Source organism: Ostrinia nubilalis, chromosome 25 (assembly GCF_963855985.1).
Source record: "Ostrinia nubilalis chromosome 25, ilOstNubi1.1, whole genome shotgun sequence".
Lineage (NCBI taxonomy): Eukaryota > Metazoa > Arthropoda > Insecta > Lepidoptera > Crambidae > Ostrinia > Ostrinia nubilalis.
In genome coordinates this window covers 2,685,139-2,712,941 of record NC_087112.1, presented here as the reverse complement: position 1 = coordinate 2,712,941, position 27,803 = coordinate 2,685,139, and the positions used below count along the sequence as shown (strand labels likewise).

At 34.8% G+C, this 27,803-nt stretch overlaps 1 protein-coding gene across 3 annotated transcripts in view; it reads left to right on the top strand.

Moving 5' to 3' along the window:
* The window catches only part of LOC135084258 (zinc finger protein rotund-like), a 139,337-nt gene that overhangs the window by 89,664 nt on the left and 21,870 nt on the right, over positions 1–27,803 (top strand). Inside the window, exons 1-2 of one of the 3 annotated variants that reach the window (XM_063979036.1) lie at positions 11,276–11,798; positions 13,847–14,389. The exons of the other annotated variants lie outside the window; for them this stretch is intronic. Of the exons in view, the coding sequence (XP_063835106.1) occupies positions 13,982–14,389 (408 nt within the window). The 5' untranslated portion in view covers positions 11,276–11,798; positions 13,847–13,981. Of the gene's footprint in view, positions 1–11,275; positions 11,799–13,846; positions 14,390–27,803 lie in introns of those variants that run through there. 3 annotated transcript variants of the gene reach the window in all.

Sequence of the window (27,803 nt, the reverse complement as noted above, 5' to 3'; positions counted from 1 at the left end):
GACCAGGGATCAAACCTTCAAACCAAAGCGGCAAATATAATAACATCAATTGCCATACCTTCATGGTGTTCAGGACATACTCCTTACTCTAGCGACAGGCATGCCAAAGAAGAACGGTCACGCCCCATACAAAAAAAACCCAGACCCGACAGAAACGAGACATACCTCAGTTTTTTTGTCACGTCTTAATTAGTTAAATTATATATTTTTTATATTCGAAATCTATGTATAACACCAAAATATTACCCTTTGTTTTTGTTCAGGCGTTATACAAAAACTAATACAAAATGCCTATTTATCACCAAAATTGGCAAATGTATGTACCTAAATAGCTGCTATGGAATGTATCTAGGTGACCTGGAGATACAGCCGGATTATACAGGGTGGTTATACATATGGAACGATAAGTGATCTCACTCGATTATTTCTAAACTATACAAGATATCGAAAAACTAGTTACTGATTCTGAAAGTGCTTCACGAGCTCTTTCAAGTGGTACCAATAATAGGTTACAGATTATGGAAACTGGTAACATTGAATTTTTGGATTTTGTAACTTCTCGTTTCCACCCTGTATAATCCGGCTGTATCTCCAGGTCACCTTGATACATTCCATAGCAGCTATTTAGGTACATACATTTGCCAATTTTGGTGATAAATAGGCATTTAGTATTAGTTTTTGTATGACGCCTGAACAAAAACAAAGGGTAATAATTTGATGTTATACATAGATTTCGAATATAAAAAATATATAATTTAACTAATTAAGACATGACAAAAAAACTGAGGTATGTCTCGTTTCTGTCGGGCCTGGGTCACAGATGACCGTTCTTCTTTAATGGCGTTGCCATAGGACTCGTTGAAAACATACTAATCAAGCTCGAACTGATACTTGAAGACGTGTTCAGTATGTATTTTTTAACTAGCTTTCCGCCCGCGGCTTCGCCCGCGTGGAATTTTGTCTGTCACAGAAAAACTTTATCGTGCGCGTCCTTGTTTCAAAAACCGGGATAAAAACTATCCTATGTCCTTTCCCGGGGCTCAAACTTTCTCTATGCCAAATTTCATCAAAATCGGTCCAGTGGTTTAGGCGTGAAAGCGAGACAGACAGAGTTACTTTCGCATTTATAAAATTAGTATAGATGGTACAGCTTAATACTACCACCATTTTGGCTAATCGACAGCTATCAATAAATAGACTACTATCTGGAAGATTCAACGCTCGCAGTGCCTTTTAATGTAATGTTTTGTGTCAACCCCAATGACATACCAAAGAAATAACTTTAAAAACATGTTAGGTCAACCCTTACTCAATACTCATGTGACATGCAATAAAATAATTTGAGTTTGACTCATCGTAGTATCAAACTCGGTGGACAGACTGATGACCTGGTTAAGGTTGGAAGCTGCTGAATGCAAAAGTTGTGGCAAAAGAGACGGTGAACCTGATGGATGAAAAAGGATAGGAGACAGCAGTTGTAGTAGCTCTCTTTGGAAGAGACCTATGTATATCCTGCTGTGGACATTTAGAAGCTGATCAACCATGATGATGATGACCAGTCACTATAACCAAAAAATTATCCATAGATATAGCTGTCAAGGAGTTTTAACTACCACAACAACTGTTAAACGTAATATTCTCTGAAAAGAAAGAAAATCGTAACACGTTTGCATCCAGCTATTGCTTACTATCTTCTTGAGGCAGTCAGTCCATCCAGCTGGGGTTCGTTCTACATTAAATTTGCTTAGACTTGGTTTCCACTCGAGATATCTCCAACTTTCTATTTATTCTCTTCACTATCAGCCTAATCCCTAATTTTTAAGTGACCTCTATGGCAACACATAAAAGGCATTTTGTTTTCATAGGGGTCACTTAAAATTAGGGATTGATGGTGAAAACGGGCATTAGGCTGGGTTGCACCATCTCACTTTAACTTTGACAAACGTCAAAAATCTGTCAAACTCCATACAAAAACCACCGGTTATCGTCATAGTTACGGTCAAAGTTAGGTGGTGCAACTCAGCCTAATATTGCCAATTTCTGGTCTCAGTTATTATTTTTGGTACGTAGAGCTCAAAAGATGTAAGAACAAAAGCAATTTTCGTCCGATGCCAAACCAATCTCGTACCTAATAGACTATAATAAATCAGAAGGCCGAATATGGTCTCAGCTGAGTACAGAACTCCTAAAGCTCGCTACCTACCACGAGTATACATTATAAGCATTGTATAACACTTACAATGTCAAGTTCACAAAGTATGTTATATTGCTATGCCTCATCGTGCGATGTAACTCGGTGCAAGAAAAGAGGCGACGGTTTCGGAATTATTTTTTTGATAAAAAAGTGAAAATCTTTTGTGGGACATTTTCTTCATCGTATCGTATTGTTATTAAATTAGTATGTAAATTTAGCAAATGGCATTATTTATACATTTCATGTAAGTAAACAACATTGTAAAATTAATGTGAACACATTAGTGCTCTACAATTTCTCAAGCTAAGTATCACGAGAAAATTTAACAACCACCAAATTTCAGGTACGCTTTGAGCCATCTCCAAATATTATTGTACTTTTTTTAGTTTTTCAACCTTTGGCTGGTATAGTGAAAAATATTTTTCATTTTTGAAACTTTTACTATATCAGTAAAGTTCAAAATTTGTTGGCATCAATTCTGCCACCACCAGATAGAGATTTAAAGTACTTTAGGTCTTTGTGACTCTCATTTAACTTGGTTCTTCAGTCTTGAAAAATCACTTAACCGCAACACTAAAAAATACTCGCCATTTTGTTTTCCTTTCTTTTTAATATTCAATACTTATAAGTTTTTTTCTATAAATTATAATTTTTGTTAAAAAAAATATATTTTTTAAAGACACACTTCTCACTCTATTTCGCACCACATCTCAGATTCCCCGCGTTCGTACCGAGTCGCACCGCGATACGAACTCGTTTCGCCCGAGAGTCACGGCCGCCGCCTAATACGCTTGTGATTCCAAACTTACCTATAGCGACAGCACATCAAGCTACACACTGTGGTGTCATTCAGTTGGAATAGGGTCGATATTGCAATGAAAATGTAGAGTTTGATGTGCTGTTGTCTACACATTTTTGCTTCTACTTATACCATAATATCCGAAGTCCAAAGTAATACAAAAATTATTTATTTATTTTCATTGCATTGGACAACTTCATCTGACAGTATGACTAAAGTTTTAGGAAATTAATAACAAGCTACCACAAAATTTTGTTGAAATGTGGGCATGTAAAAAATGATCAGAAAACTCTACATTATTATTGTTTAAAAAAATGTTCCTTATTATTATTATACCTACTAGTACTCTTCCTCCTTCTTATAAAAGACAAACTAATTTTCACAGAAGAAAGCTTTCAAAAAAAGGTCAACCAGGAAATTAATCAGAGATTGTGCTAGAAACTACGCCTCAGAAAAATACCTCCTAATCAAAATACCTTCACAATTTGAAACACGTTCTTTGGGCTCTAAATTTTTCACTGACTAGATCCAATACATAGACGCACAATTTTAAAAGAAAGCTTTTAAAAAAGCTCAACTAGGAAGTTAATTCAGAACTGTGTTCAAAACTACGCTAAAGAAAAAATAGCACTTAGTAAAATACTTACAGAACATAAACATAAAAGTATTCGGGCTATAAACAAGTAAAACAAGTTGCTACAGACATCTCACAGACGAAATAACGATATTATTATACATTATACACAGTATATAAAACTAACTACAGCTAATATTAGCCTGCAGATCACTGATAAACAAACACACAACCTGCATTTTTATTAGTAGGCACTTAGAATTCTAATGCCCATCTTCGAGGTCGAATTTGGTTTAGTACAGAATACAGTTTTCACTATATTATTTAATTTAGGTACTTGACTTGACTTAAGGTCCTATGTCCCCTAGATGGGGCAGAGGGCGTCCACAACAGTCCTCCATCGCGTTCGGTCTTGAGCTTCGCGTTTGATCTCGCTCCAAGTTTTGCCGATTTTCTTCGCCTCGTCTGCTGCAGTGCGCCGCCAAGTTTGCCTATAATATTATTTGGTATTAGATATTTGACATGTTTTATTATACCTTTTAATTTTGTAATAATGGTAAATGTTACTACGTCTGTCTATTAGGGTTTCACGCCTAAACCATTGAATTTTTGATGAACTAAATTCTGAAAGACAATGGAAATAAATTTAATTTTGTCGCAAAATGAAAGTCTAGTTACAAAATCTAATAAAAAGCTCTGCTCTAAACAAAGTTAAATATGAGTAGTAGGGTAATTGCGCCGGTTTTCCGTCCAGCTCCTGTTTTCGTCCATTTGACCGACTTGCCACAAACAAATACGGAAAATTAGAATACAAACCTAACTTTCCGTGCAAGTTTGGACTTGTTACAATCTATAATATCTAAGTAACAGTCCTGCCTGCATGAAAATGTAATTTGACAAGTAATAACTCCAAAAAAAAATCTACGGAAGTTGCTGCTGCACACAGGTGAATGGAAAACGTCGTCAAGTTAGAAAAAAAAACGTGCCAGTAGGGAACTTTCATGATATGTTTATGTTTACTGTTTTAGCTACTTTACGTAATGTTTTTGGCACGTATGTCTAATTATTAGCATAATAAACACTATTTTAAGGTTTTATTAAAGTTTTTGTATAGAAATCTTAGATAATTAAGTGGACTAATACTAGCATAACAATTTTGCAAGATTTTGGTTTTCGTCCACGTGGACGGAAACCCTGACACCTAGTTAATATTTTTAATAATCATTTTACTTCAATGGACCTACAAAATACAATGTTTTTTCTTCCAATATGATCTTTATTGCTATTACATTAAACATTTTAGTTTACGTCCACTTTTTAACAGTGATAAACCCATAAAAACCGTTAAAAAGATGTGGACGAAAACAAAAAACAGCTTTAAACGTTGTTGTGTTTTCGTCCATGACGTCATGAGCAAGCACTGGGGTGGACGAAAACCAAAATTAGCTATTCCTGTAGATTAGTTTTCGTCAATTTATCCTTCAACCTATTGCAATATTTTCCTAAATTTAGCTAAGAAACTTATTTAAATCTTTTTGATATTTAGTTTAAGCTAACAAAATTACCTTTCAAATGATATACCACAATCCATAGTTACTGTATTGTAGAATTGGTTTTAAGTTAATAATTCAACTGCACCCATTTTTCTACACAGTGGTCGAAAACTAGCGTACACTAGGACGAAAACTGATTTTTTTGGACGAAAACTAGTGAAATCGTCACTTTTGCATAAAATATTTTTTATAAAAAAACCCGTGGTATTTACTTATTGTCATATAATATTAACGTAAAGTAGACTATAAGGACTAAAATGACATATGATACATATGAGTAAGGGTATTTTAAGATATTCATTTCGCATCACAAAGTTGGCAACTCCGATAATTGGACGAAAACTAACGCACTTACCCTATATGTATTTTTATTTACTACGCACCTATATCAAAATGACAACACGATGTTAAGTAGAATTAAATCTTTATTCGTCACGAAAAATACAAGTACATTAAACAGAGACTGAAAGCACTGAAAGTATTCCCTTTACATACCTACCTAATTTATATTTACTTACAATCTCTCTTCTAAATAAAAATAATATAATATACCTCGGCTAGCAACAGGCGAGAACATAATATATTTTATAACATAACATAGCACATACAACTCTACATATAATTACAATATAGCAAAAACTACCTCCGAGGCGATGAGAGCAATTCAAGGTTAAGATTCGGGTACTAATGTACTTGTACGAGATTGGGTTTTAGGGTTCAGTAAGGTTCTAACTGAAATATTTGACAAACGTTTATTTCTATAAAAAATGTGTGTTTGCTTCAAAAAGATACTAGAGAAATAGGTAGATGGAATGAAAGATTCTATTATGTAAGAACCTTTGTTTGCAACAAAGAATTTAAATTCATATGTTGAATGTATTTTTTTTTTAAAGAAATTGACGAACTTTAAACTTTATAGGCTAATGAAACATAGATTCTAATTAAGCCCTGTTAAACAATTAACGAAATATAAAAATATTATTCTAGAAATTAAAAAGATCTTTTGATGACGTTCTCTCCAAAATATTACGTAGTGTTTTTATCAAGACAAGACCTTGTCTAACTTTTTTAGTATAAAAACTGCTCCAGAATTCTAAAAAAGTGTAAAGTTTTTTTTTACTCGTAACGCAGAGAAAACAATTTCGCCCATCGTAACGCACAAAATTGTCCCCATTTTATTTCAATTGAATTAATAAAAAAATCACATTTACGTATCACGCCGATAATTTTAAAAGAAATTTGTTCCACAGACCACTGACCTAGTAAAAGCGAAAAAAAATGCACACTGACAATACGGATAATCTCCAAAACTCAGATCTAATGCACAATAATGCAATCAAAAGCCATAAAAAGAAGTAGACAGATTTTTTGAGAAAAAAAAACTGCATCGTGGGATTTCTTTTTTTCTCAAAAAGTCCTCTTTTTAATAAAAAGGGGACGATTTCATTGTCAAAGCTCAGGTGGCCGCTTTGTGTTCCGCTGAATACGCGTTTCGCTATAAAATTTCGTAATATATTGGTCTGTCTTTGTGTTTATTATAGTGCTGGATACTCGTGAAAATTGCGCGATTGTTATCCGTGGATGGATCAATTTTTATATTTTTAATCATTTTTTTGAATCCTCTAAACTATCATCGACTGTCCGCAATTTTAACAAATACTTTATGTTGATTAATTTTTAAACTTCATCTATTTTAATGCCATGACTGCTAATCTCACGTGAAAAAGACAACCTACGTTTAAATTGTGTACTTTGACAGTCAAAAATATATCAATCTTTGTAAAAGCTTCGAAGAATAATAATTAAAACCACCCTGCACTGTCTTAAAATCCCAAATGACCAAACGAAAGACATAAATCTGAAGCAACTCACGACATGTGGCTCTTCACTCTTTGTTACAAAACCCTTAAAACTGTAGCTCCGCAGGACGCGTCACTAATTCTGATAAATTCCGAAACTACGGGAAACGCACATTTTCGTATGCGCCGGCAAAAATCTATTTGAATTGCTTCCATCTAATGAGCGAGCTCCAGAAAATGGCGATGCAATGTAAACCTTATTCAGTGAAGATACAAATGAAATTACAAAGCACAAGCAGGAAGCGGTAGGTCATTAAGTGTTCGGGGATGCTATACAAGATGTTGCAGATGATGTACTGTTCAAGAACGATGTTACTACAGACAGCGATAACGAAAAACCAACTGTAGATCGTTTGCATAGAGTTGATAATGATTTGGTGAAGACTGGTGATATAGGGCAGATATTTGATAAGGGTTGGTTGCAGGTAGAAAAATTCAAACATTCTAAGGGATGAAGAAAAAATAAGGGTCGGTTTTAAATACAAAGGATGGCGTTGGCGTCATGCAGAGCACGATGGACGGATGCAGTTTTAGATGCATCTCCCGATTCCAAAAATGATATTGAAATTGTTAATTGAATGTGCCTTGCAGAGATTCCTTCAAAGATTAAGCTAATGTATTGCGAGGACTAGCTGTAAATATAAAGTCGAATGTTTATGGGAAGATTGTAGTTAATTGCCACGTTTTTTAATTTGAAGATTAGGCCCCAAGTCTACTACAGATGGACATAATGAAAATAGGATACATTTCAATGGCTTAAGCACGAAATGTAAATATGCTGAATGGATGGACGACCTCTTAAAGATAGCAGGCAGTAACTCGATGAATAAAAGCAAAAGATCGACTTTGCATAGCTTCTTCGGAAGAGCTCACGTCTAGCAATGGTCTGTCTAAAATGATGATGAAATGACATGTATTAAGAAGAACACTTATTTCACACTAGTTTAAATTAGTAAATGTAAGGTGACTAAAATATTATCATGTTACTTGCAAATGCACTATTTCGGATCACCCCCAATCTCAAGTGCTTATAACATCTGCATAACAATCAACTCTAAATAAATAGAAACTTTTCAAAGAACACATTGCCTCAATAAACCTCAGGATTCAAGTAAAAAACCAATTTGCATCTCGGTGCTCTTATCACGAACGAAATAAGGTCCAGATTGACAGAAAAAACGACAGGTTTTTGTGAAATGTGGTAAAAAATAGGCGCCCACGATGTTCCGGCAGGAAGGAACTTATATGATTATAATAAACATTAGTGATCAATATAAAAAGTATGATACCAGGTGCATATTCTGATGGTTTTGTTTTTTCATCAGTACCACCCTCTCCTTTTGTTTGTTCTATAATATCTGTGCTAGCTACCCTTTGGTTAAAAAGAATTTTTTCGCCCACCCAAACGTTTTATGGCGACGAAAAAATAAAAAGCGAAAGTGCACTTTTTAAACTGTTTACAATAGAATCTTTTTGTTTCTGTTTTTTAGTATTTTATAATTCTGGTAGCCATCCGTCCATCCTTCTGTTTGAAGGTTAAGTTTCACTTTTATTTTCTAGCCTATTGTACGAAATTACTTCAGATGAGCAATAAAATTTGGAAATAAAAATTAAAAACAAGCAGCCAATTCTTCCTAAATTACTTAAAGTGTCGGCGAGTTACAAAGGAAAGTAGAAAATATTTAAGTGTTAAACTAGATAATATATTGAAATTGAATAGAAAAATATTTGCGTTGTATCCGCGACTTCTGATTTATTTTTTTTAAGACTCAAAAAATATTTCTAAATTAGGCAAATCTTGTGTTACCCAGATTTGACTGGAAAAATCTGGTGCTTATGGATAATGAAATTGATTGGCTTAGGATTGTAAGAAACTTTTTTGAGCTCTTTGTTTGTTTTAACTAACCTCTGGAAATAAATAACCACCTAACGTCTGTCCAGTGTTAGCATACATTTTTCATCCTGCACATTATTAATAGTAGTTCATACCTTATCAGTGGTGAAGATATGTTTTAATAAATCGGCTCTAATCCAGCCCAAAGACAGAAGCACAGCTTAATCTTTGTCTTATGTCTGTTAGAATAGAGGTCAGAAATTATCTTCTGGTTTTTGGTGGACTGTACGCCGGGAATCCGGTTTAGGCATTCGCGTGACGGATGACTGAGCACGACTGTACCAAGTCGCTACTTAGTGGGTCCTTTTACGAGCCTTCCAGTTTCTTTCTCATCCATTGCTGTTTCTGCACCTTCTACAACCTTGAAAGTTCAATCAAATTCAGCGATGGATGCTAAAGGATTTGTATTAAAGTTTTTCGTAGCACAATCATTATTATGATGAGCTATAGATCGTTTAGATCAAAATGGCGGTCCCAAAATACAGGTTCCGTGATGGTGGGATAAAAGAAATTAGCTGCACATGTTAGTTGGGACGTGTTCTTGTAATTTGAAACGAGGCAATCACAGAATCGTTTCCTTTTAGAAAAAAGTTTTAACCAACACAAAGTTTTAAACATGCAATATTTATCTGAGCTTTTTGGTAGCGTAAAAATAAGAAAAAATATTTAAATAATTCATGTATTTCCATAATAATTCAAATATTAAATCTCACGCTTCAAATACACCTGTAAACCCTGTTTCACCTGATTAAGGTGCCCATTATTTGAATAATAATACACAAATCATAATATTTTATCCCTGAACCGATCGACATCCTGCTTCCGAATGCGACAGGTTAAAAAAACTCACTCAATTGTACTAACCCTTACGCAAACCAAAAAAACCTCTCGTCAACGTATGTGTTCGAAAAAATGTGGTAAAAAGTAATGAATGAACGAACGAAATCGAATTTATTAACCCCTCCACTGCATGCAGTAAAAAATATTTCAAAAAAGTTCATCTTTTTTGGATATTAAGTTTATTTTAAAAAGTTTTATTGACTTGTTTGCAATATGTTACAAACCGTAAAATGTATTAGTAATTCAATGCAGTTTCTATATTATAAACTAAATTGGTTTGTTTACTTCCAATGAACTTTTGTCCTAACGACTTTACGTCACACTTTAGTGACCTTGGAACAAAAAGCAAAAGTTATACAAAGAAAAATGCCGACAATTGTTTTATTGCACTTATTATTGTTAAACTTTTATTTGTCGGACTTTTGGGAATAGGAAGTGGCACGTTTTAAGCTTTGGAAATAGGCAGAAAGCTTTATTATTTTATTGGGTATTGCTTCCACTGTTCGAGATTTATTGATGGCCCAAAAATACCAGGTTACTGGGTATATTTTGTTTTTACTCTCACTTTTAGAGGCTTTTACCTTGCAATACGAAAATAGATGTTAAATTCTAAAATGTTTATTTAATCAAGCATTTTTTTACAGCTACTAACTAAAACTAAAAGCTGAGTTATTTTTATTTTTCTGTCTGTGTTTTTCTCAGATTTTTTAAAAACGCTATACATTATTTCAGATAGGTAATTATTTTTAAAACTTTAAGGTTTGGTTGTATGAAACCAAACTAATACCATTTCTTTTCCGTGATTCTTGAATGTTTATTCAGTCGTTTTCAAATTCAAATCGTTCCCTTTGGACGAGAAGCAATCGATCTGCAGGATCAGCTTCTGCATACAATTAACCACCCTCATTTAACTGCGTCTGGTCAATGACAGCCCTGCTTTAATCAATAACTTCTTTTCGCGCCCCGCGTCCTTGGTTTTTTTCCCCCGGCGCGACTTTTTCTGCGCGCTTTTTCGCTCATTATCTGTCAATCGGCCCGCGACTTTTTATCTATGACCACACTATCAGACCTCACCTCGTTTCTACCAATTCCGCAAAAAGCTCAACAAAAAAGGCCAAAGCTTCGCCAAAAAATCGTCTACCGAACATCTCGTATCGCCGGTCTTGTAGCCATTTTAATTATTATTTAATACCAAGGGACGAGCACGTGGCGACGCGCTCCGTCCCTCTCGCGCAACGAGGGTTAAATGCGGCCGACGCTCGCCATCCCGCTCGCACCGAGCCCACTTACACACATAAAAATCGTGAATAATAAAAAAATGTGTACACATTTTTTTCGCTTAACCACCGCGCGGCTGCGTGCGTGCGGCCTCATGCCGAGCGAGCGAGACGCCGCTATCCAGGCGAACGGAACAGACTGATCCCCACTCCGATTTTTTAAGCTCCGGCTTTCAATGTTGTCGTCCGTGTGATTTTTTTCATTTTTATGTGTTAGTGTACCCCGCGCTCGGTGTAGTTCACTTTTTCTACTATAGATCTGAATTTCAGTCTCGTTTTTGCCGCGTTGGTCTTAAGGCGGGCGAGCGGGCGTTTTGTGTTGCATTTTTGTTGACGCGAGTGGCCGGTGTCGGTGCTGGCTGTCTTGAGCCGGCTTTTTGTGAACACATGTCCTAGCGCTACTGCAGGCTGCACGCGATCGCAAGTGCGAGGAAGACGGCAATACGCTCACGTGTGGATCACCTACATTTATACACAATTATATAGCACACTAAAATATTGAGCACAAAAAATCTGGCAATTTTGATCCTAGCAACGCATTCATAATTTTACCGCAGGGTCAAGAACACGCCGGCGCTGCTTTTTCGGCCGATTTTTTTTAAATGTTTATTCGCGGGGCGCACGTGCATTTTTTTAATAATCTTGGCAATCGAGCCCTGGACTGTTGCCTAAGTTGCCTTTTGGACGTGTTGTGACGTTGGTGTTACCATAATAATGTGATATATTTTTAGTGACAATTAGATAGGAACAAACTGTGATTTTTATGGTGATATTGTTGGTGATTGTGAAGATTTTTGGATTGTGACAGGTATTTTTTTATCTTTTTTTTTCTGAAGTGGCAGGTCTTCTTTTTCTTGAGACGTATAAAGGGGGTTGGGGGGTTCTAATGGTAGGGGGTGGTGGAATTTTTACGTAACACCCCGATGTTGTAATTGCGAGCCGGCCATCTGTCAAGAGTGACCTTGAATCTCGCGCAGTCTATAAATACTGCTATATTTTCGGACGTTCTCGTGTTATTTTTGAAAAAATTTGATTTGTAGACTGCGGTGGACGTTTGGGAATGTTAGTGCAACAGGTGACCTGCCACTTTATTGTTTTTTTATTTTATTTTTTGAGACATGTCCAAAGCGTTGTCAGTCAATTACAAAACACCCCGCTTTTTAGCATTTTTTCGGGATTTTTTTTGAGACAGCTAATCGCGTACCATGGCAACAAGACTGGCTTCCAAAAAACAGTTTTTCTACACATTTTTTACTCAACTCAAGTTATTAGAAACGCTCTTATCCAATATCAGAAAACTTCTTGTCAAGCAACCTTGTATTGCACGGTTCAGTAACTACGAAATCTCGGCTACTTAACAAACGCCCATTTTAACTAACTGATCGAGAAAAAAATAAGACATGTGACATATTTTTTGCCGTCAAAAACAAGTCCCTAACTACTCGACGATATGTGGAGCTGATTAAAATTATAAGTACAATCCTAGCGATTGTACTTATAATTTTAATCAGCTCCACATTTTTATAAATCAATAGGGAATGTGTTTATTTTATTCATGCTTCTTAATAAAAAAAATCCGACACTCAAACCTACCTAATATAGCAGCTAACTAGTTAATTGATAAACATGAGAACATAGAATTACATATTCATAGAATTCACATTCAAGTTTGTACCTAACAATCAATAACTCCGGGCAAAAATGTTCTTACCTATCAAATTAAAATTTGCTATCTACAGGGTTTGAACCCGCAACCACGTAACCCAGACGCAACAGTCAATTTGTGAAGTTACTAATGATATTCGTCATTCAATATTTAACGTCTCTTAGGAATTGTATCATGAAATTTCGAAGTGCAAGAGATGTTAGATTAAAGAGAAATATAAAATGGGTAATAATAAATATTAATGTCTGATAATCTAAACAAACAATACACAGCGGCTTCGGAAGTGTTAACTTAACGATTTTTTTTACCAAAAAAACGTAATTACTCCATATAAAACACTTCCCTGCTCAAACTAGTATGATTACAAATCTTAAAGTCGATTGACCGAGGCCCTGTGTACAGACCAAATTACATCCGGCATCATCATTTGGGCAAACTACAAAATTGTCTGCGAAGCCCCTAACGCGCAGACCATAAAGTCTACAATGCAAGGACAAATACAGTTGGTAACAGCAAACGCGATTGGTTATCATTTCTATACGCGCAATTATATCTTTGACAGCGTATTGCTAAGGTACAATCGATCGCACAAGTGTTAACTTAAAAACATTTAAAAACAAATATCGAACCTTTTCAAAAAAAGAACTCGCTTTTTCAAAAAAAAAGAACTCATCTTTTCAAAAAAAGAAGTCAAAAAATAAAATAAATAATAAATAAATAAATAAAATAGTTTATTCATTAAAATAAGAGCATTTCAAGAACTTATTATGCTAGAGTTTACATATACAGTTCATAGTCTTTTGTAGCCTGAGCTAGGTTAAAAAAACCTGTGTTTCAGGAGAAAAAACATGATACATTTTTTTCATAATAAACCTGTTTGATGGCCAGTACCTACATTGTATCGTAGATGTGCGTGCAGTGTGATTATCGCAGCCTTATTCGATACGGCATGTGGGATAGATCGTTGACACACAGCCTACGTGCGCTCGTCACCTGCCGAGAAAAAAACCGCCACCTTTTTTACTCTTCAAATCTAGTTTTAAATAGACAAACGACTTTATACTCGTTACAAGTTTCAATTTTAGAATTCAATTAGAGATTATCATGGGGTTTTAAATTTTAGAACACGACAACGTTTTGGACAACGTCACTTTTAGAATGGCATTTGATTTCCGAAATTGTTTTTGCAGACGTAACGGAGGATCTCGAAAAATTCCATGACAAGGATAACAAGCGGGTCGATAGACATACACCGTATATTTTTATAAGATAGTGCCAAATAATACGAGTTTATATATTTAGATAGAAATTTTAAATCGATCAAGATGATGGAAGGCAGGACAATCGATTACAGGCCGGACGGTGGTGGCCTGGATTATCACAATTCACCTTTAATGGCAGAAATTCCTATAGACAATTACTCGCACATACACAGGAGTATAGAGCACCTCAGATCTATAGGTGTACCACCTCCGCTTGATCATCATAGGCATCTGTCAGCGAATATAACTGACCTGCGGAGGTATGAACATCCTGATGAGATACCTGAAATAAAGCCGTCCGTATTAAGGTTATCTGAATTCAAGAGTGGATTACACGATATCAGAGTGAACAACGATCAAGAGAATGACATCCAAAGACAGATGACGCCGCACGACGATGGACCGAAGGGATACAGCGCGCCATCGACGCCACTGTCGGAGAATGGGGGGCAGAGCGTTCAGGAAGAGAAGGTTAGATCTTTTGATTCATCATTCCAGTCCACTTCTGGACTTGATTGCGTATAATGAAGAATTATAATTCCAATTCGCATTCAAATAATATAAGCCATTTGATATGCAAATCGGAATTCTAGTTTTTCAAATATACTTAGGACTTCTCCAAGGCACTATTTTAAGTCCGACTTCAGTCTACCAACGTCACGCCTCGCTGGAGGGCATCCTCTGGCATCTCGAGTCAAAAACTCGATTTCGGTAATTAAAGTAAATTAATCATTACCACTTAACCTTGAACACTTCGGAAGTCTTCAAATGTTTTTGACGTCATTAAAGTCTTATTCGGGCGCATTGTTCGTCGGATCGCAGAATCACGATGCTAAAGTTTGTTCCGCGTACGAAGCCATTAATCTTTAGATGATTCCTAAATTATGTTTTCGTCTGCCTCAACGGTTTTAGCACGTCCAATGTTAAATTTTAAACTGCCTTTGATTTTTAAATTAGCGTTTACGTTCGTTCTAATTGGTTTTGTTAATGGTTAAATTGATTTGAATTGTCCTTTAACGATCCAATAAGATTTTATCCGCTTTATAAGTTAATTTTCCGCTAAGGCGTTTTTGGTGTTTATTACTGTCTTTACTTCTTCATCTTTTAATTTTTTTACCTACGAGCGAGAGCGAGGTATGGAATGTGTCATTTTATATTTCATTTTCCTTTATGTATTAATTTGTCGCCATTATTGATGCTATTAAATCACATAAAATTATCAAGCTTTACACTCACATACGCAGTTTGACAAATACCATAGCCATTCTACTTGTGCTTAAACACTTGAAACTTTGATGTCATCCAGTCTTCTGCCTAACTACAAAATAAAGCTGGTTTCTGAAGTGCTATCGAGAGCTACTCAACCATAGAGGTTATCACTTCCTTGAATTAAACGATTTGTAAACTGCCGCTTCCTATTGCCAGGCATTTTATCTTCAATTTGTATTTTTGTTTAACTAATTGCCATCGTCTCGATCTCAGACCTTATATTACTTTTATCTGACCCAATATCAGTGAGACTTCATATTGGATCATCACGAAATTTTCCAATAAGACATAAATAGCCGTTACTCATGAATTATAATTATGTTTATCTATCGGATAAGTAATAATTACCGTTCTCACTTTTAATGCTAATTTGCACATAATGTGACAGATGCTTTTGTTTTCGAATGTCAAAAATTGTTGTACGTCACTATAGAATTCTATTTACGTCTGTAGAAGCAGTGATTGACATAATACAATTTATAATTTTTACTTAAATGAATTTTGTGAAATGGAAATTTTCTCGCAGAGAAAGTACCTATAGTAAGAATGATTGCTATTGAATTAAAAACAACCTATCTATTATCCTTTCTGCTACAAAAATCTTGTCAATTCATATATTCATCTATTACGTAATTAAAAATTGAAGGCATCTGTTGCCAACTTACTCCATTCGATTACAAATCCACAATTTGCGTTTTAACCTAAAGTATAATGGTCTGATAAACGTCCGTGTTCACGAATTCGTCAAGGCCAGGCCATCCCAAACAGGGTTACCACTTTTAAAGTCTAGAAATTATAAAAATCTCAAAATTTTACTAAGATTTAGCACTTTTGCAGAGTGCTTTTACATCTAGTTCTAAAAAATGTACTCCCTAATGAGTTGAAGACAGAAACGTAAAAACTAAAAGCCAAAAACAAAGTCCCAGACAATTCTGATGGATGGTCACCCTGCCCAGGTCGCTTAGAGGTTGCGGAGATGATACTAAATTGTCTGTCTCGGTTTTTTAAATGCAATTACGTAGATAAGCACCTGTATGAAGTCAATGAATAATTCGGCGTACGTTTTCCGGGACGATATGTATCTAGCAGGTATTTAATTTGAGTGTGCTTAGAACTGATGCGTAATTTTGTAAGATGGCAATCAAGGATGTTTGGGTCTCGTTTTTCATCTTTGATTTTATTACAATGCTAGGCAAAGTAAGGACGAGGGTCTCGCCTAGATTAAACAATCAAGTGAAGTACACTTCGAAATTATTAACCTTTGGTACTAAGTATTTTAACCGCCTCTATGGTCTAATGGTAAGACCACCTACTTCAAACGCAGAGGTCATCGGGTTCGATTCCCAGAGGGGGCAGATTTTTCTGTTCGGTTTGGTCGGTTTGGCTTGTTCTAGCTACCACCATCTTACCTAAGTCTGTCGCCATAGCAACAATGTTAACAGCATTGTTGTGTTCCGGCAGTTAGAGGTAAGATAGCCAGTTCCTCCGTGGTTGAGGATTCCGGGTGAAGCTCGCTTCCACCTTCGGCCTGATTGTCACTTACCATCAGGTGAGATACAGGCCAAGAGCTTCCCCGTTGGGGATAAAAAAATCTTGTAAATGGTAAAATTTTTTTTTTCACCTTTTAGTCTAAATATTATTTGAGATCTCTACCAAATTTATTATTTTCAGCTGTGGCATACTATGTCTTAAATCAATTTGACTGGTAATAAATATGATTTTTCAGTTTTCTCATCTTTCTTAAGAAACTTAAATATTTTATATCTCAGTCAACTAAGACTACCTTAACAAATTGACTATTATTTTGAAGTGCATTTTTGCATTCATCTTAGTATTTAGAATTCTTGTCATTGCGTTTTAGTGTTGTGTTTTATGTGCTTCTTATCTATGCTATGAATAGTCATGAGAAGTGTTTCTTTAATACTTATTAAAATGAATTGCTATGTGCAAATGACTGTAGACTAATTCTTGTAGCATTTAAATTGTAATGGAATGGTTTGCTAATTTTCTAATTAAACGATTCCTAATAAATGCACACACACACAAAACAAACCAAAATTAAACCTTAAAAAATAAAACCATAACCATGAAGGTAGGTAGGTACTTCAAAATTATGAATAAAGACAAAAAATATGTGTCATTTGTATCCCATAAGATTTTTTACTGTAACAATCAATTCTCGTTGTATTGCAAAAAAAATTACTTGACACGTTAAATTGAGTTTCGTACACGTATATTTAATTGGAGTATTAAATTAGTTGAATTTATCTTTCGTAGCATGTATCATTAATGACTGTTTAATACAATTTCTTAGATAATATTTTACAAGATTCTAGATTTCCAAATTAAGCCTTTATTCAAGTTTTGCGTTCACGTTACCAAACACTCATGGTCGTTATCTAACTACACTGCGTAAAATCCTGGAATCTTATTATTTGTATTTTATTTATGTTTGCTTAAAAGGTATGGCTTCGATAAGCTTGCTCTATGACCCGTTGACGTCCCAATGGTTACAAGGCCATTGATAAATTCCCCTTGGTTTATGTTATGTCAACTTTACCATCAGTCGCAAATTCATTTAAACACCATAGATTTCGAAACTTTTCAATTTTGAATTTCGTTCCATTTGCATTCCATTTGTGATTTTTAATCTATGTTTCTTTTTTATTTTATTTTTAAGCTCACATTGGTTACTTTTTTAATGTCATTCATACTTTTTTCATTTACAAAAGTCTGTGTGGTCTTCCAATAGTCTTATTAATCCTAATAGACATTCTAAATTAAATCGCTTTCACTGATTAATCCACAATCTGAATTCGTTTGTTCTTAAATATACCTAAATATTTGTAAATCTTCCAATGCTATGCTAAGAAATTCGCATATTTATTACCTCTGTTTTCGCTCTTTGTTAAACCGAACTTGATTTTTTCACCAAATTTGACTTTCAATCTGTCATGTTCAACCTTCAAAATCGATTTGAGTGAAATTAGCACACATTTGAATACATCTCTTATTTCTCGCCAGAAAAATACCTGACAATTTAAATTTCTGATTTCTTTAATGTTATCATGGACAACCTTTTTGTATTGTAAAGATGACCTCAAACTTATGAATACCCCCAAAATATTTTTACATACAATTTAATTTTTAAATAAAATATTTGGCTGTGCAACGTGAATGATCTTTGCTCCCCCATTTGACGTTCTATGAATTTTTAATATTTTGACTAACAAAAATATTTGTTTCTCTTTTAAAAAGGGTAGTATTTAAACGAGTGACTGTAAATTTATGTTGTAAGTGTCAAAAATAATGAATGTGGGCTAAAGAATTACTAAGTGAGCGACTGAGTGCGAGTGACGAAAAATCAAAAGAATAGCAACTTACAAAAAAAAATTGAGTTCCTTAAAATACAAAATGAGAAGCTTCATAATATTTGAGCGACCTAATATTTGATTGAGTGTCAACGTTAGGTCCTGCATTTTTTTCAATATTTGGCAAATGCTTTTTTTATACTGAGCGGTATTTGAACTTTAATGAAGTGTTTCGAATGCAAAAACTACTTTGAAAAATACTATTATGAGCAGCGTATTATGAGCCCACATTTAAATAAAAAATGATCTTATGAAATAAATATTTGACGGAACACTATTCTAGTAGCGAAAAAAATAAATCATTAAAATTTAAGGGTAGGTAATCAAATGAAACAATGTATTACGAAAAATGAAATAAATTTGTATTTTCTTAAATCGAATCAACAAAAAAAAAAAACAAAATAAAATAAGTCGCTTCTGTCGACCCAAAAAAAGTAATCTTATTAATAAGGTTCATTGATTGGTACCTGTGAGGATTGAGGAGCTCTACTACTCATCGTCACTGTATGATAAGTGCTGGCTTGGACTTAGCGGGCCGGCCTCGTTTTCTTTTTTGTCCAATAGGTATCAGTTTTGCTTCCAGTGGCGGTGTTGTTAGTTTGAGCCGAATTGCTAGACCCAAAACGTGTTTGCATACATATTTTGTTAAAAATTCGGGACAGTCGCCCATTCGAATTCGCGCGCTGTAACAATCTGTAGTTTTCATTATAGTCCAGTAGAATTAGCTTTTAAATCGGAAATAATTCCTACAAAAGATTTTATTGTTTTAATGGCTTCATTGGTTGCCCATTAAGACTCTCCTAAGTTTTCGACTTCGACGGAGTTGTGCTTAAGTGGTGGGGGCCCCCTAAAGAGGTATTTTTTCGGTTTTTCGGTTATACCGCGTAAAGGACTTACCCTATCAAAAAGTGGTCTTCATGACGGTTGAAGGGCACTTAATCCTGCATTGAATAAGACCAAATTCATATGTTTTGGACAAACCGTTCTCGCGCTAAAGTTCGGCAAAGTAGAAAATATACGTATAATTAATGACCCTCTCCACGTCCAAGGGTTTGTTACCCACAGGCTTCCAAGTCTTGAAAAGGGCCAACTCAACCAGTGTAACCCTATCAAGGCTTACGAGCTTGATGCGCCTATCCTTGTTCGTCCCAGCCGTTCCTTAACTGCGGTTGCTGCACCTCTTCCTGGCACTCTCCTGAACGACTCTGTGTTACCTAATGTGGCTGCCCCTCTTCCTTGTATCCTCCTGCATGACTACGTTGCCTAGCCGTATGCCTGGTCTAAGGTTCGACGCCAAAAATCAACAACAACAAGTTCATATTAAAACGCTGAAGAGTTTTTTGTTTGTTTGTTTGAACGCGCTAATCTTAAGAATTACTAGTTTGATTGAAATCATTATTTTTGTGTTGAATAGCTCATACATTGAGGAAGGCTATAGGATATATACAATCACTCTACGACTAATAGGGGCGAAGCAGTAAAGAAAAATGTTGCAAGCACGGGAAATAGTATTTAAACTATTTTCACTCGTACGAAGTTGATTTTGTGGCGTCGAACCTTGGACCAGGCATATGGCTAAGCAATGAAATCGTACAGGAGGGTACAAGGAAGAGGGGCAGCCACATTAGGTAACACAGAGTCGTTTAGGAGAGTGCCAGGAAGAGGTTCAGCAACCGCAGTTAAGGAACGGCTGGGACGAACAAGGATAAGCGAATCAAACTCGTGAGCCTTGTTAGGGTTACACTGGTTAAGGCGACCCTTTACAAGGCTTAAAAGCATGTGGGTAACAAGCCATTGGACGTGGAGAGGGTCATTAATTATACGTATATTTTCTACTTTGCCGAACTTTAGCGCGAGAACGGTTTGTCCAAAACATATGAATTTGGTCTTATTCAATGCAGGATTAAGTGCCCTTTAACCGTCATGAAGACCACTTTTCGATAGGGTAAGTCCTTTACGCGGTATAACCGGAAAACCGAAAAAACGCCCCTTTCGGGGGCCCCCACCACTTAAGCACAACTCCGTCGAAGTCGAAAACTTAGGAGAGTCTTAATGGGCAACCAATGAAGCCATTAAAGCAAAAAAATCTTTTGTAGGAATTATTTCCGATTTAATCAATTTTTGTGTTTAATTCTACTGGCCTATTAATAAAGCGTATCAAAATAAAAAACATGAAACCTCAAATATAATATCAGTAACCAATAATCATTAATAAAGCAGCTCACAAAACTATGCTTACAATTAACTTTTTTGTAGTTCGTTCAGTAAAACCTCAATTAGAAAAATCTAATGTATCTTCATATTAAAGTTGCCCTCTCTGTATTTCTAGTCGCTCACTTAGTAATTTAGTCGCCCGGATAGTATTTTTATGTCTGAAATGTAATAATCAAAACACACATTTTGTAAGCTCGTTCTGGATTTTATTATTGATCAATATTCGTCGTTAGTTTGGTAAATTTTTCGCTTATTCAAATTCATACCGCTCAAGGTATTAAAACAGTATGCCATCATCAGTCGCAAAGTTTTTTTTTAGTCGCTCGTTTTATAATTCCCCTTTTAAAAATACACATTTGCTTCCTGGTTGGAAACAATCTTCACGGGTTTTATTACAATAGCCTATAAATTTAAATAATTTAAAATAATTCGGCATGCCATCAAATATTCGAGTCTGCACCTAATTCTATTCCATTGCTTCTATCGATTGTAAAAAAAACATGACTCGTTTCCCGCGCGAATCGCCCGCTTCGTCCGTCGAGGAACCGATTGCCAAGGCCGCATTCCAATTTCAAACCATTGTCAATGTCGCCAACCGCACATGACTGATATGTTTACGTTGGCTACGCAACTTTTTCGAATATGGACCAGACTTTTTGGTGACTGGACTATTTGAACAATAACCATGTGACCAGTATTATTATTTTATGCGCTTTTTTAAACTTATAGTTTTTTTTTAAGAGCGTTTACGCGAAGCGCGGCGTTTCAAGGGGCATCATTGGAAATGATTCGCGCGCGGCGTTTTTTAATAGTTTTCAAATGTTTAGTAGTAGGTATTACTGGTTAATGATTGTAACGAGTTGAAAAAGTACTGTTTTTGCGCCAAACGGCGTAAACGCTCTTAAGAACAAAATATAAAATGCGCTATTATTGTCTACTTAATAATTTTTTTTCTTTTTCCTTTCTTAAATCCAAAAGCCGAAAGTTTCTAAGCATATCAACGTCCCGTTGCAAAAGAACCGCGTGCGCATGCTGTTAATTTGCTTGTTCGGGTCTAAGTAAACTGGTTTATCCGTTCGACGGTCAATGTCAACATACAGGGTGAGCAAGACATGTGTCATATTTTTTCTATACCGCAACATAATCAATTAAATCTTTACAAACAACTTTTTGCTGGGTTCATTGACTTCTTAAGCTTTTTTGACACACATGTCACACTTACATCTAATTAATTTCACTTTGGATCTAATTTTAGTTTTTTTTTTAATTAGATTAGGTATAATGTTAATGTTTGACATTAAATTCAAATTTTGAAACACCTCTGATTTCGAGGAAGGATTCCATTAAAAATAAATAATTAATCATTGAAATTAATTCTACAAATGGAATAAAAGTAATTAGGTGCGATTAATCATTATTAAAATTTGACCTTTTTGATACTGTCTGGGCCAAAGTGATGTAATACATACATATAAATGGCACCTCTCCGTATTAATTGAAAGCATCTGCTATTTATTTATCTACATTACATTAGTAAAAACATTTATTCTACAGATTATGTAGATATTCATTAAATTACAGACCAAAGTCCATTTAAAATCAAACAAAGGAATTTCGTTCCATTAAGATTGGTTATTTTATTTCTGGTTTAAAAAAATAGTTAAGTCAACACTGGCCAGCATGTCCAAATTCAAAAAATCAAATTTGGAATCTCCAAGTCGACCGACCAAATATTTTGTAGGCAACTCGGCAGGTCTTGATCCGTGGCAGTTCTAAGAATGCCACAAAATAATTATACTCGTTTAAGCGAACATTAAGACGAAATAAAACCTCTATTGTAAGGGAACAAAGTTGATAATGAGCCACGAATTTTATTGGGCGGACGAACATACAAATTTGTTGGTGTGTAATTTTGATTGACACCAACCATTACGGTTGAGTTAGGTATTGCGTCATCACGTAACTACGTACAGATGTGAATAAAATAAATGCTTTTTGTTTTATTTAGACACAAGCACAAGTTGGATACATTTGTTAAAGTCAGAATTTCGGTTGAGGTAACAATAAATTATTAAACATCAAATACTGACATTTAAAGCGTATGATATTCATCATGAAAGTAATATTATTTCATTTAAAAGTACAAGTTCTTAATTAAATCTGTAACTACAATTTTGTAATTGCTAGTTCCACATTGACTGTTTGACCTAGAGAAAATTTAAAATTGTACCTAAATGTTAAAATGTATTTTGACAAGTAAGGTTAGTATATTCAAATTATGACGTATGTATTGTTGTCAAAGGGCGGTATGTTTATTTTATTCTAATTACATTATGAGTTATTATTATATCTTGTGTATTGGAGTTTTAGAGGCGTGGTTAATTTTTGAATCGTCCTTTTGTCCTGGGGTTTATGTCAGTTCAAGGCTTGCTAGTGTCTATATCTACAGACTATGGTCGATATAATACTATTTTCAACAATTTTATTTAATCTCATTCGTTCAAACCAAGATTTATGTCGAATAAAATTGCTAATAATACTCACCAGCCATAATGTCGTCCGGGAATGGATAAACTTTTATAACAGCTATTTAGAAGTATAGATAAGTTTATGTGATAGTGAATACAAAATAACGAGCTGAGCTTATAAAAGCTTGTATAAATAGATAAAGACTTAATTCTAATAATGAGAGTAGCGATAAAACAATGGAAAGCTTTATTAATACTTACCGTTTATTCAAATTCAAAACGTTTATTGCATGTCACATTACAATTTATAGTTTACACATAAACATGTGACATTATTATAAAGACATTTATACCGTGTGTCAGTATTCCCTTGAAGGTTTTGAAGCCTAAATCTTATTTATTATTATTTATACTTCCCAAAATCTAAACAAACTCCGAAGTTAACAAGCAAGCCCGTCTTTTACCGAAATTGCTGTAATGGTGAGGTCCGTCACGCGATTTGTCTATCTCGGCTCGGTGTGATATAATTTGGCGTCCCTGCCGGAGGCTGCGGCATTCTTAGCTGGCGGTGTCTACGATTTAGATTTTTTGAAATACTTTTTTAAGTTATATCCATTTTTTTAGAAAATAAACGTTTGAACTTGAACCTGTGTAAAAAAATTTAGAAAATACTTCTCAAAAAAGTGTATTATTTTTTGTTTTTGGCTTTCCTCGTTATTTTACTGTAGCTGCTATTTTTTGAAATCGATCAACCGGTCAGTTCAAACATTTTTATAAAGAAAGGAACCTTTTTTATTGTGAGTTTTTTTTTCAATAAGGAAAAACATCTCTTGGTCTTACTCCATTCTAATCATAATTTTTCTAACTCTATAAAAGACTTCTAAAGTCTTCTGAGTTTTAAAAGTAATCAACTTCATGAAATACTATCCCAAGTAAACTTACCTATGGTCACTCTACCACCAACATGTTCTTGAGTTAGTCGTTAAGTCACTTATAATAACCACATGTCCGATAGCATTACTTCCTTTTAAGCCAAACTTATTTGCTCGCCGCAATAGAAAACCAGCTCTACCTTTATTGATTTAAAATTCATTATCCCTCCCCGCATTTCGCCTTATCGAAACGCTCTTAACTCAACCGAATAAGAGCTATTCTCAATAATTTGGCGGACAATTTTCGTGTACTTGAATCTTCGCGTGTAGGTAAGTACGTTTAAGTACAGAGTGTTCGTAGCGAAAACAATTATTATTCTAATGTATTATTCTTACCAGTCTAATAATGTTTATGTTGATTACCACAAAGGCTGTTCACACCACCTGCCTGTTTATAGCCAGGATCAATATATCTTTACATAAATAACCACATGGTTTTACATTAATTAACGTATTTATATGACTATTCATAACGATTTTCTATTCAGACATTGACTTTTTATTATACGTCAGCTTAAAGTATCAATATTATTTTTCCCTGTATTAATTAAATTTTGAAAAAAAGAACGCTAGTTTTTTTAGGTCGTTAATGTCATGAAAAAATACTGGCACAAAAAGTACTCGATTAAAATATTTTAAAGACGCATTTGCCTATAATTGAAACGAAAGGAAAATTATATTATTTTATTGCATTAAATAAACTTTTAGCACGCTTTTAGTATCTAAAATTCTTAATCCTTTTAGTATACCTACCTATGTTGTTACATACAATCCAGCCGAGACCAAACCTGTTTTGGTACATTAATCATTGTAGAGAATTCGCTAACCGAAATATTAGTAGCAAGACTTGTACAGTCATACACAAATGCTTATTTATAGACTGACAATTTTATACATACATTTTAACCGACTTCAAAAAAAGGAGGTTCTCAATTCGGTTTGTATTTTTGTTGCAAAATAGAAGAAAAAAATTTAATATTATGTTATGACGTAGTCATGATTTTTAAGTAGGACACTTCTAAAATCATTGACACAAATACTTTAACTTTCGTAAGTACCATAGTATTTTAGAGTGTAAATAAATTATGTAATATCCATTTAAAAACAATGCTTCTTACGCTAATTTGAACCCATAAATGAACATTAAAATAAATAATGTATCTAAACAAACGTCTTACAATGTTAACTTGCACAAAACAACTTGTTTCCCTTGTAAAAAAAAACAGGAAACTTTTTTGCTAAGCCAAGAATAGAATGAGTGATTCATCACAATTATATTGAACAATGTGTTGAATTATTTAAAACTGGTTAGATTTGGTCTTAGTTATCACAACAACCTTTGATTTAATGCCTTTATAATACCAAATAATTATAACAATAATTTTATGTCACTTGAATACTGACATAACTGGGAATAGAACCTGCGACCTTTCGCTTGCCAGGAGACTGTTCTACGAAAAATATAACCCTCCTTCTGGCGGAGTCAGGTAAAAAAACAGCACGTTTAAAATAATAAAATGTTAAATAAACGTTTTTAAGTTGTCATCTTAATAATATCTTATGTCGATTAATGACATAAACGTTTTCGAGTTATTAACATAATAAATGTCTATGTTCTTTAATGATAGAAACTTGAAAAACTATTTTTTGAGTTGATGCTTTTTACAACTCTGCGTGACAAGTATAGTAACCTATTGACCTAATACTTTTTTCTTTCGTTGGTTCTTTAGCCAAATGCCATCCACAGCTGGACTTGTGGCTGGGCAAAGGCCTATTTCCAGATTGTTTATTAATTATTATTTAAGGGTTTTCTAAATATAGCGTCGACCTCTATCCTTCAAGTCCTCATTCATCACACTACATTAGTGCGTCATCAAATTCTTCCCATACACACCTCCACCATTGGCACTGGTCCGAGGTAGTGTTGCGTGAACATCGATTATTTCACTGTCGACATTTTTCTTTGAGCAATACCATTGATAACGACAATACTATCATTAGTAGACGTTTCAACTCCTGTGTAGCCAGGATCTACAGCTTGACCGCCAATAAAAACCCAACCAGTGAAGGTCAAGTTTGTCCCGGGGGGAAGTTAAACTGACATTCGACCCGCAACAAAAATCAGAAGAACATAGGAAGAGTTCTAAGTTAGCAAAGCGGATGACAAGATAATAAAATACCTATCGGACGTAAACCTATCGTTAATATCAGATCGTTACTCTTACTAAGTATTACACATGACAATAATCAATAAACTTGTTATTTTTTTTCCTTTACTATCAAAGTCTATCGATAGTAGACTATGGATAAGCAACACTAGTCCGAGGACGGACCAGGTTGCGCGGGCGCCGTGACGTCACTCGACGCATTCGGCGGGCCTTGAACGCTCCAATGCCAGGCTAGCGCACTGTGGATCTGCTGTTGTCTATGACCTGTTTCTTGTAGCTATGGTTTTGAGGATTGGAAATAGAATTCAACGGGACTTCAAAGTAATTGTTAAAAACAATGGCTGTGTTAAAACTTTTTACAAATAAAAATGTTGTTTACACGATATTATAGAAATTATAATAAATTAATTCATTTCCTGTTTAAAAAAATAAGTAAATTTAATTGGAACCCTTTCGACCCTTAGAGAAGGCGGAAATATTGAGTAAAGGGACAAAAGAAGCATTAAAATAAAAATAAAAACGATTTCATATGAAGAAAATGATAACTCATCAACATTAAAAGATAAGTCCCCGCCAAATACAAGGCATTTCAACAATAAAATCAACGACAAAAAAGTAATAATCGAAAATAAAAACCACAGTATTTTCTCAGCAAATCGAAATAAAAAATCTAATTTATATCCACAACACGCGCACGCGCCGGCCGTCCACAACATTCTTACGTCACAGATGTGACCCAGACATTGGATTGCGTAATGCCACTCTTTGTTTTGCTAGCCAGTTTGGCAACTATCATCTGGTACGCATGCGGCCATTTCTTATTTTAAAAAATAACGAACTTTTTGAATTCATTCTTTTTTTTTGTCAACTTCGTGTGGATTAAGCCAGTGTTCTTTTTGGTTCGTAATAAAGCAATGTATTGGACCTAAATATTGTTACAACTTTTTGAATTTTTCTTTTATTTTTATTTTTTTTTTTTTAACCCAGCCCTAACACCGCGTGGATTCAGCCAGTTTTTCCAGTGCTCAATGGATCAATGCTTACTATTGGAACTTTTATTTAGGGAAACGTGACTCATAAAAAAAAGGATATTTTTATAAGGGACTATTTCCCACCACTACAACTCCTGTGCAGCCAGGATCTTCAGCTTGACCGCCAACAAAAACCAACCCATGTAGGTCAAGTTTGTCCCAGGGCAAAAATTATACTATCATTTAATTTTATTAAAAAATACTATACTCTTTGGTGGACTACTTTAATTGCGTATAACATCTAAAATTCATGCTCGACTCCGGAACCGAATTGCATACCCTCTTAACTACTGAGGCGTCGGGCCTGTAATTAATGACGTCACGCAAATCAGGCCCATTACAACCAGGCCGGGCCCAGAGCGATGACTGGCGGTTTTATAATTCGCCACTAGTCCCAGACCACTTTTGGGCCAAATTAATCTTTGCCCAACT